The sequence below is a fragment of the Juglans microcarpa x Juglans regia genome, chromosome 1D (assembly GCF_004785595.1).
Source record: "Juglans microcarpa x Juglans regia isolate MS1-56 chromosome 1D, Jm3101_v1.0, whole genome shotgun sequence".
NCBI classification, from domain to species: domain Eukaryota; kingdom Viridiplantae; phylum Streptophyta; class Magnoliopsida; order Fagales; family Juglandaceae; genus Juglans; species Juglans microcarpa x Juglans regia.
The window spans coordinates 18445821-18456761 of NC_054594.1; the positions used below are offsets into that span (position 1 = coordinate 18445821).

Here is a 10941-nt window from a genome sequence, read left to right on the forward strand (position 1 = left end):
GGCAATAAAGACAATAAAGGCAACGCGTTGGACTTTCTCTCCACACCATGATTCCTGCACTTCCACCATTTACATGCTGATTTTCTAAAGAATTTCCATAGATAGCAACTTAATTTATTTCCTTCCTAGTTTGTCGTTAATTTTCCTTTTAAAGCAATATCTTTACTTTCTTGGATTGATATATATATTGATCTCCATTGTAAGAGAGAAGGAGTTGATGATTTTTAATTATAGAAACTATGTGCTATTTGCCCCTTTGTTTATCTCTGGAAAGACACATATCTTCCTCTATTTTATCTAGCTTCCGCTACGTCATTAAGGGCGGTCTTAGTCATCCATGCTAGATTTCTATCAGATATGATGCAGCTTGGAGGGGACTTTAGCTGTAGAGTGTTGGCAGGAAGGAAAAATGTTAGTTATTTAATGTTAAAGTTGTATGAGTGGAAGTATGTTTTGTACTATTTGCTTGTAAATTAATGAACTATGTACCAATAAACTATGTTTTTTCATCCATCTTAATGGTCAGAATTAAGCTTTGTATAAAGTATTTGTTCCTTATAGTTTGAGGGTGCAATGTCAGTTTTGGTGGTTTGGGATATAGATTGCTAATCATTCAATAATTTGAAGGTGCAAAGTGAATTAATACCTCCTGAATTTAGTTATTTTAGCTTTAGTACACATATTATTGTTTGTTCTCATTCTGGTAAGTTGGAGATTGATATTAGTGATCTTTTATATGCTGGAAACATTGAGCTACTCTAATTACGTAGCGAGAAATAACTTCAACTTTGTCAGTTCCATTTACCTTAAAGAAGAAAAATTTTGGTGAGTCATGTTTAATATGTATCATGATCATTGGAAGGATGACTGATCAACTAAGCCATATGTGAGCACCTACCTTAGGCTTCTTGGTAGCCCGACTCGTCCAATTTACCAATAAGATGTGTTGGGTTTTAAGCTTTCGGCTTGATTTTGCACAAACCTACTCTGATCGAACTTGGCTTTTTTTTTTTTTTTTTTATGGTGAAACATGGATTGCAACGATTATAACATGGATTATAACAAAATTTAAAATTAATCTTTCACAACAAAATCCCACTGTTCTTCATGAAACAAAGTCCCACTGTTTTTAGAACACATGGATTACAACCAAAATTTAAAACATTGTTCACTATTACATTGCTGCACATGGATTACACGGATTGCACAGTTCATACCAAATCTTCACAATAAACTTCCAAATACATGGACTACAACCATCTAAACTGATTTGGATCTTCATCTTGGTCCAAGAGCGGTAATTGAGAAGGTTGCGCCTAATGTAATAATGCGTAGTAAGAACCAACAGTAACTTCAAACCATCCTCTCTCTCTAACTTCAAGAGGATAATGATTGATTACACTAGACAAGGTAAAGCCGCTTCATTGTTTAAAATTGTATTAGTTCTAGCCTTATACATTAACTTTTCTGTTTTTCTTTTTTTTTTTTTTTTTTGCTTCAGAACATTGGTAACCTGACTCTTTGATGTGTCTTGTCTCACACATATTAAGGTAAACTATCTAATCTTCCCATCTTCTCCCTGTCTAGAACTCCTTCTACACATCCCAACTTCCTTCTGCTTAGCATATGTCATATAGTAAGAATGAACTTCTTCTTCAGAAGAGAATGAATGGCATTTCAACCTTATGTTCTTCAATGCATGGTATGATTGTTATCTTGACTATTTCCATGAGATCTCACCTCGTCACACTCGTTATTTGAGAGGTCAATGTCGGGATCCATTATAAAACTATTGGGCGAGCTCCCTATACTCAAAATGGGAAGAAAAGTGGTCAAATACACACACAAAAAACAATTACACAAAATAAACACACAAACACGATAAAAACAAAAACAAAAAGAAGTAAACACAAAAACGAGTACACAAAATAAACACACACAGAGGAAAAACAAAAATCTAAAACAGCTAATAATTCCCATAATCTATAACATTTTCATGGTGGTCTGAATAATTGGTTAAAATGGCAGTTCTGATACTTCTAGAATTTATAAAATGGAGAACTCTAACATCGTATTGGGACTTTATTGGCAACTAAGATAAGATAAGAGAGCTTGCATTCCACGTCTTAAGAAAAAAGCACTTAAAAAGCATAACTTGCACTACCAGGTATCTTATTTGTTATCTATTAATAGGCCACTAATTAGTTCTTTTCAATGTTGAATTCCCATAGTTGAACTATTTATGTTAGATTTCACATTTCTAATTCTATGTGGGGGTATGGGCAGTAACAAATGTTTCTTTACCAACTCTCTTGAGTTTGCTGTTTTCTTGTGTGACGTAGTGGTTGTTGGCCTTGGCTACTTTTTAGTTAGTTTGGTTGTTTTTTTTTTTGGGGTTGCTTTTTTATTTGAATAATGTTAATACGTCGTCTTATTTTATTTTGAAAGTTTATGTATTTAATTTTTTTTATATTTACTAATTAAGAAAGTGACTATTAATGTATTGGTATATTTTTTATTTTTTAAAAATATTTAACTATGTTAAAAAAATATAAATAAAATAATTAAAAAAATAAAATTTATACTAGTTGGCGGCCCACAAGCACTACCCTTTTCATTTTGGCAGTTGCTTCTCACTTAGCCAATGTGAGAGCCACGTCTAGTGTTAAGCGGTACATTCTAGCGGTAATATTAGGTGGCTTGATAGTATATTGATTTTTGAGTTTGGATAATGATTAAATGGTAAAAATAAAAATAAAAAAAAAATATTTTATATTTAAGTAATATTTAATAATAAAATTATGAAAATTCTTTACCTATTCAAACGTGTCCAAAATGTATATTTACATATTTGCAGTCAACAGAGTACGCTGCATGTGATTTTTCTGTATGAAGTCTGATCAAGAAAACAAAGAAAAAACAAACAGTGGAGGCGGAAATAACACAAAGTTTATTTCTATTTTTGTTCTTTTGTTTGGCAAAAGGACAAAACCTAAAATGTAAAAGTTTAATCCTTTAACGACGTGTCGGGCTTATCTGCTTGGGGAGACAAAATGATACCGTGGCGCACGCTTCTTACGTGCGAGATACAGAGGCACGCACGTGACGTAACGAAATTGACCTCCACTGCTGCACGCCACACGGAATACATCCTGTTCCACACGTACGTGCGATATCGAATAAAACCGAAAAAAATCCCGTTACGCAAATATCCCGATATTTCTAACTTCCCTTAGAGTTAGATATCCGTAGCCTGTCTGTCCACAAAAAGCGAGCTGAAATTATTAAAAAATATAAAATAAATAATAGTCGTTGATATTTTTTATCCATGGAAAGTCCCTCACGCAACGAATCAGAGGTCTCCACGTGTTAAATACAAACAATACCCTAAGAAGAAAAACATTTATTGGGACCACCCCAAGTTGTGAAAAGTTTTGCGCTTTCTTGAATTCCGCACATTTTTTCAATCCTTAACTAGAGAGTCAGATCTGGGTCTAGGACCACATCGGCATGTCCGATCCGGTTCTACGTTAACAAAAACCGGCGTGACGAGGATACCCTCGGTCCGGTCCAGTAGTTTATTCTACATTTGATCCCGGAAGTCAAGAAGATACAAAGGAACCTTGCACGTGCATGGATAGAAATGTAAAATCAGATTCCATTCGAATTCACATTCAATGTTTCCAACCCCCACGAACTTTCCCTTCCCTAAGCTTTATATAAAGGCCCCTTTGGGCTAACGTTTTCATTTCTACCATTCTCATTCAAACCCCTTCGCGTAGACCAACGTCTCTCCCAACTGTAAGTGAATTACTGTTCCGGAAATTTATTTTCCATTTCCAGTTCCCATTCCGTTCTCTGATTTATATTGTGTTTTAATTTATAAAGAAAATTCTTTTCTTTTTCTTTTTCTATATTTAACCTCTGTTATTCAGCTTTTCTTGATTAACAGAGCCGTATATATATTACATTCACAGAAATTGTAGCTTAATCTGTACTGAAAACAATTGAAACTTTTCTAATTTGGGTTATAGCTTCAATTTTAGGGGGAAAATACAATATTAATACAGATATTAAGAATGAACACCGGTAGTTGTATTGGAATTTCCACTATGAAACCTTATTGTAGAGTACTACTAATTAGCTACAAAAGGTCGTCCGTTTTTGGGTTTTCACCTGAAAAATTCAATGATGTGATAACCAATAATTTGTCGAAATTCCATGGCAGCCGATCTCGCTGTTGTAAATCTCAGATTGTAGGGTATATACCGGTAATTGATTCGAATAGGAGAGCTTTTAGTGTTTCCAATTCGAATTTGGGTCAGTCTAGGGTTGTTGGCACAAGTTGCCGTGTTAATCAAAGTAAAGGTGGTGGTGGTCGTAGGGGTAGGGGTGTTTTAGTAATTCCTTATGTAGCATCAGACTTTAGGAACCATTCTACCTCGGTCGAAACCCATGTTAATGAACAGAACTTTGAGAGGATTTACATTCAGGGTGGGCTGAATGTGAAGCCTCTGGTGATCGAGAGGATCGAGACAGGTCATGATGTTGTTAAAGAAGAAGAGTCCAGGGTTGAGTTTAATGGGTCAAGTGTAAATATCGATAATCTGAAGGGTTTGAATGAGAAAAAGGTTGAGAGAAAGGTGTCTGAGATTGAGGAAGAGGCATGGAGCTTGCTTCGAAATGCAGTTGTAAGTTATTGTGGAAATCCAGTGGGGACCTTTGCAGCTAATGATCCAAGTGACAACCAGCCTCTGAATTATGATCAGGTCTTTATTCGTGATTTTGTCCCGTCAGCACTTGCCTTCTTGCTCAATGGAGAAGGAGAAATTGTGAAGAATTTTCTTCTTCACACATTGCAATTGCAGGTAGTCCATTGTCTTAATTACTTTTTATATTTCTTTTATTATATTGTTTTGCTTGCAAGAGAAGTTGATAGATTTTAATTTAAATATAATGGTGTAAGAAAGCATATTTAAGATATTGTTAGTGCATCTTTTGGCTCATTGGATTGTAGTATGCTGTCTATTAAGTAGTATTGTTACTAGATTAAGGTTCCATTTCTTATCGTATCTTTTTTTCCTTGGCTATTAGAGTTGGGAGAAGACTGTGGACTGCTACAGTCCTGGGCAAGGGTTGATGCCAGCAAGCTTTAAGGTTAGAACTGTTCCTCTTGATGGAAGCAATGAAGCATTTGAGGATGTTTTAGATCCTGATTTTGGTGAATCAGCCATTGGTCGAGTTGCCCCTGTTGATTCAGGTAAGAGGATAATCATTATGGTCACTGAAACAATGTTTACGAACTTATTTTCCATGAAATACCACTGCATGGGCTTTAGCCATCATTGCTTGTTTGTTGAATATCTTGCTGTTATTTATTTATTTATCTTGCCTGAAACCGTAATTTTTTGAACACTTTGTGACGTAACATATCTCATGCATGCTTAAATGGGTTGCTTATGGTCTGTTCAACAAAAATCGAAGTACAAGGATATTGGATTTTGAAGAATATGTTTATTACTTTTTACAGGGTTGTGGTGGATTATTTTGTTGAGAGCTTACGGGAAGATCACAGGAGACTATGCATTGCAAGAACGAGTTGATGTCCAGACAGGCATAAGATTAGTCCTCAATCTGTGCTTGACTGATGGGTTTGACATGTTTCCTTCTCTGTTAGTGACTGATGGTTCCTGCATGATTGATAGACGGATGGGTATTCATGGACACCCTCTTGAAATACAAGTAAGTTCAGAGTGGTGCTATTCTAAAATGTAAATCCTGTGCTTGGTATACATTACATTCTGCCTAAGTTTTGTGGTTTATCACGTTTCCAATTCCCATTCACATCCTTAGTATCATATCACACTTCTCCACGTCTTAGGTTTTATCGTTTGCTTTAACAAATGTTAAATTCCAGGCGTTATTCTACTCAGCTCTACGCTGTTCTCGTGAGATGCTTATTGTCAATGATGGAACCAAGAATCTGGTGGCTGCTATCAATAATCGACTCAGTGCACTCTCCTTTCATATCAGAGAGTATTATTGGGTGGATATTCAGAAGATCAATGAGATTTACCGTTACAAGACAGAGGAATACTCCACGGATGCCATCAACAAGTTCAATATTTATCCTGATCAAATTCCTTCTTGGCTAGTAGATTGGATACCTGATAAAGGTGGCTATCTCATTGGCAATCTACAACCTGCTCATATGGATTTTAGGTTTTTTACGCTTGGAAATATTTGGGCCATTGTTTCGTCTTTAGGAAGTCCTCAACAGAATGATGGCATTCTGAGTTTGATTGAGGACAAATGGGAAGATCTTGTGGGTCAGATGCCTCTTAAAATTTGTTATCCTGCTTTGGAGAATGAGGAATGGAGAATAATCACTGGAAGTGACCCAAAGAATACGTGAGGCTCTTTAAGAAGTTTGTGATTTTCTTAATTGTCTCCCTTCTAAGCAAGTCTGACTCTGTGTTTGTTTGCAGCCCCTGGTCATATCATAATGGTGGATCTTGGCCAACACTGCTATGGCAAGTGAGTTGATAGTTGTTTAATTTAACCTGTTTAACCCGGCCTTGCTTTAAAAGCTAATCTTCGGTACTTACTGACCATATCGTAATCATCCAACTTGGTAAATATCTTATATTTTCAGTTCACACTGGCCTGTATTAAGATGGGGAGGCCAGAATTAGCACAGAAGGCAGTTGCTTTGGCAGAGAAGAGGCTTTCAGTGGATCAGTGGCCTGAATACTATGATACACGCAGTGGGAGATTCATAGGAAAGCAATCCCGGCATTTCCAGACATGGACAATTGCCGGTTTCCTAACCTCAAAGATGCTTCTGGAGAACCCAGCGAAGGCATCCTTGTTGTTCTGGGAGGAAGATTATGAGCTCCTTGAAACTTGTGTTTGTGCGCTTAGCAAAACTGGTAGAAAGAAGTGTTCACGTGTGGCCGCAAGGTCTCAGATTCTTGTCTAATAGAGCACACTAGTGAGTGCTGGTGATCAATAAAGCAGTAGTCGAGCGCCCTCTGGAAGCTGTGACTTCATTTAATACCAGACTATGAAACTGAACTTTTCAGCACTAAGCTTATGGTGTGGCACTTTTATTTTCCAACATTAGACAATACCCCAAAATTGTCCCATTATTTGAATCTGGGATAATTCAAGTTCGATGGCTCTGTTTTTTTAGAGCCTCTTAACCTATTTGTATTGATTTTTACAGGCTTAACAATAGCTTGTACTTGAATCAAATGGACTTCAGACTATACTTGTTATGACTTTGCTGTACCATCCTTCCTTTGCTTACAGTATTTGTTTCGTTTTATGGCATTGATGGATCTGTCCATAGATATTAGTAGATGCAAAGCATACAAAATTTGCAAAATGACAAGGACATTCAAACATTTTCCCCATTCAAAATTTCTAATATCCAGCTCTACGCAAAAACTATGGGAAAGCTTGTATACACTCTCTAAACCCCCTCTGTTCCCTCATGTCCCTGCACATAAAAAGAAAAAATGAAAACCCAAAAGAACCCCCGTTCATTATTCCAATTTCCAAAGCAAGGACTGCATTCAGGAAGCAAGTCCAGGAGCAGCAGCATCTGAGCATGTTCTGAAAAGGTCAAGACGTCTATCCCCGAGGCGTAGAGAGTAAACTGCTTTCTTGTATTCAGCCCAAGTGAATGGCCTGTAGAGAGAGAGCCTGTTGGCGTTGGAGGCGAGCATTTCAGGAGGTGCAGTTATCCATGCTTGGAGGGGTGGACCCCCAAAGTAGGCCATTGATATTCTCGATTTGTATGAGTTTGTTAGTGCTCTGTGTCGCACGCTCACAAATCTTCCATTTGTCATTGCCTTCAAAAAACATAACCAGCAAATATTTCACAATCAATTCTCAATTTTTTTCTTAATTACTTGTACATAAATATATATTATACATACATTATATAAACGCACGTTTAAATTGTAGGGTTTAATTATGTTCTATCGTTTTATACTATTGTTTTACAATATTTATCTTTGGACTACGTGGTACCACTCGTGAGCATGAAAAACAAAAAAAAACATCGTAGAAAATATTTTTCTTCGACAAGTGGAGTGGATTGTCTTTGGGACAGAAATAGCTGTTTAATCGCAACAACGAGATCAAGAATGGAACAGTCTCAATAAGGGTCAATATGATTATGATACTCCTACATGTACGTACGCATGCAAATATATATATATATATATATATATATATATCTTCTATCGTGAACAGTCGTACGCATCATAAATGTCATGAGGGCAGGCTGCCCAACTAAGCAAGTAGTTTTTCAGTTCCACTTGATCTCAAACATAGATAAGTATTACTCCATTCCCCAACTCCTCGTTGGTGGAAAACTGATATGCGGGTCCCCACTTACCATCACATCAATGGTTGCATTGAAAACTTTGCAGTGATTCCCTAAATTCATTTTCAGTCAGTTCCTGTCAAAGCCTCATCTTCTAAGAATTGTTATGATTACCATGAGAAATGAGAAAGATAGAAAGAGAGAAAACCAACCTGTAACATGTCACCCACATTAGCACAGAAGGCAGTGGGGTCAGGAGGGACAGGGATCCAAACGCCATCCTCTATAGAAATTTGGAGACCACTCACATCGTTGGATCTAAGGAGTGTCAAGATCTGAGGGTCTGAATGCTCTCCAAATCCCACCTTAATTCGATCATAGGAGGAGGGTGAGGTGTCCCAATCCAGTTGTAGAGGTGGATAGTGATTGAGCCTAAGTATAGAGTCGCTATCAACGTCCCTGATCAGCCTGCTGAAGACTGAGGTGTCTGGGACCAACAGGCCTTCTGCCATCAGATTCAAAAGCTCACATGCCAGCCCCCGAACTGCTTCAATGTACCCACTCGCGGCAGAGCTGTCATTAGGAAAGAAACGCTTGCAGTCACAATCACACATCAGATGCCAGCACTGGCACCTGTACCGTGGTTTAAACTCACACTGATACTAACTCTTATCGACCAATGCTTTTGCCATCTCAGTGACAGTTAAACCAAAGTTTTGCGTTGCTTTCTTATCTATTTTTGGGGTGGTTTCCCTGCCATTTTAACTTTGTGTAGATTGATCTTTGATTTGATTACACCTTCCTGATACGTCTGATCTGACTTGTCATTCTGATAGTACTTTTGTACGATCTGACCCCTTCTCTTTTTTTTTAATATCGCATTTTCTATTCACTTCGACATTGAAAGCTGTCCCCACGGCCAAGCTGGGACATTGCTGGGAGGAGGAAGGTGACTCTGCATGCAATCAACGCCTTACAGGAGAAGTGCATATCGCACAGTCCCATGTGACTTTGGGGTGATGTTGTGTATATATTTTATGCTTTAGACAAAAAGTACTCACGTGTATTATAATTCATGACGATTCAATCTTTTCTTTATTTACTCGGTTGTTCGTCCATTTCTTATCGAATTAAATCGATCGCCATGATTTTAACAATAAAAAAATAAATCAAAACATCACTAGGTTGCCCTCTCAAAATATTAAGTTTATACCCTAACCTAAACGTGTCATTGGAGACTTTATTCTATGACACAACAACCAACATTCTAAACAACCCCAAAATCTTAAAATCCATACAGAAATTTAATAATAATTGCTTTTTAGAATAATTCACTAAAAGAGCCATATATATGTTAAAAATCATCCCATATACGCTAATATAAGTTGCAATTTAAAAAAAAAAAAAAAACACACACACACACAGAGAAGAAGAAAACTCCAGGTATATATATACACACCATGTTACTTCATAAAAGGTAACTGAAATCAATGAGGCACTTAGTATGCCGGGAAAAGCAAAGAAAAACATCCTAGACATGCTTTATTTTTGTTACCCATTTTGTCACTACTCTAACCGCCATGCATAAATTACTATTCACTAACTGAAACCTACATGTACTTATGATCAACAGCTTGCATAAAGCAATTGATCAAAACCAAACATAGAGAGAAAAAGAAAAGACAAATTAACCATGCAACCACATCAATGCGTGAAATGATGGCAAAATAATCGAAGTTAAAACTATATATGTTTGTTTATATATAATTGTGTTAATGATCTAAGTACCTGAATTTCGATGGGTTATTGGAGATGGTTCTGGATGTTTCAGCGAGCGAGAGAGGATTCGTATGCAGTGTAAGATATTCAACCTCTCCCTTGTCTCCGTGTAAGCCTATGTTCTTGCAGCCATAGCCTAATGGATTAGCCGGCCCCGCCCGCTGTTTTTCAGAATCCGGTAGGGCAAAAAAGCTAAGTCCCTCGTGTTCCAGGTTCGCTATAATGTCCTCGGGAACGCCATGGTTTATAACCTTAAAGAAACCATAATCTTCGCAGGCCTTAACGATGAGCTTTGAGACCTCTGATCTTTCTGCCGAAAAGTCGATTATAGGAAGCTCTACGTCCCGAAGTTTTTCGCTACTAAGTGGTTTTGGCGACGCTACCACCATTCTGAGTTTCAATATATAGAGCACAACGAACAAAAGGTGAGAAGGAAATGATAAAAATCCAGACAAGAAGACTAAGTTCGTGTCGGTGATGAGTTGGTAACAAAAGAATTCACAGAGAGAGAGAGAGAGAGAGAGAGTATGAAGGAGAAGAAAGAAGCTAAGAAGGTAATGGAGTCTTGGAGAAGTGAAAATGGGATATTTATTGACAGAGGGAGGAGAGGGTGAAGGAGTGAATCCTTAAGATTTGGAACTACGAAGTATTGGGCCCCTCTTGAGGTCACACTCTCAGCTACTGTCATAAGGAAACTTCAGATTTTATTTTAAAAGAAAATAAAAGAACAAGATAAACCCATAATTCCTTGAGCTATATACATGTACTGATGATCTATGGCCAAATGGTTCAAACTTCACGCTGGAATAGTAAAACACTTGTCC

At 37.2% G+C, this 10941-nt stretch overlaps 2 protein-coding genes across 3 annotated transcripts; one reads left to right on the forward strand and one right to left on the reverse strand.

Annotated features, from left to right (window-relative positions):
- Positions 1-3658: 3658 nt before the first annotated feature.
- On the forward strand, positions 3659-7283 carry LOC121238154 (alkaline/neutral invertase A, mitochondrial). Its single transcript, XM_041134994.1, has 6 exons — positions 3659-4868; positions 5095-5260; positions 5531-5742; positions 5918-6411; positions 6489-6537; positions 6656-7283. The coding sequence occupies exons 1-6, from the start codon at positions 4080-4082 to the stop codon at positions 6980-6982; spliced, it is 2037 nt and encodes a 678-aa protein (XP_040990928.1). The 5' UTR covers positions 3659-4079; the 3' UTR covers positions 6983-7283.
- Positions 7284-7418: 135 nt separating this feature from the next.
- LOC121238158 (gibberellin 2-beta-dioxygenase 2-like) lies at positions 7419-10654 on the reverse strand. Of its 2 annotated transcripts, none has more exons than XM_041135001.1 (3): positions 10127-10654; positions 8551-8911; positions 7419-7859 (listed from the first exon to the last, which is right to left on the reverse strand). In XM_041135001.1, the coding sequence occupies exons 1-3, from the start codon at positions 10504-10506 to the stop codon at positions 7581-7583; spliced, it is 1020 nt and encodes a 339-aa protein (XP_040990935.1). In that variant the 5' UTR covers positions 10507-10654; the 3' UTR covers positions 7419-7580. The 2 variants fall into 2 exon arrangements, with proteins under 2 accessions (XP_040990935.1, XP_040990940.1); XM_041135006.1 differs by lacking the exon at positions 7419-7859 and adding an exon at positions 8135-8451.
- Positions 10655-10941: the final 287 nt, after the last annotated feature.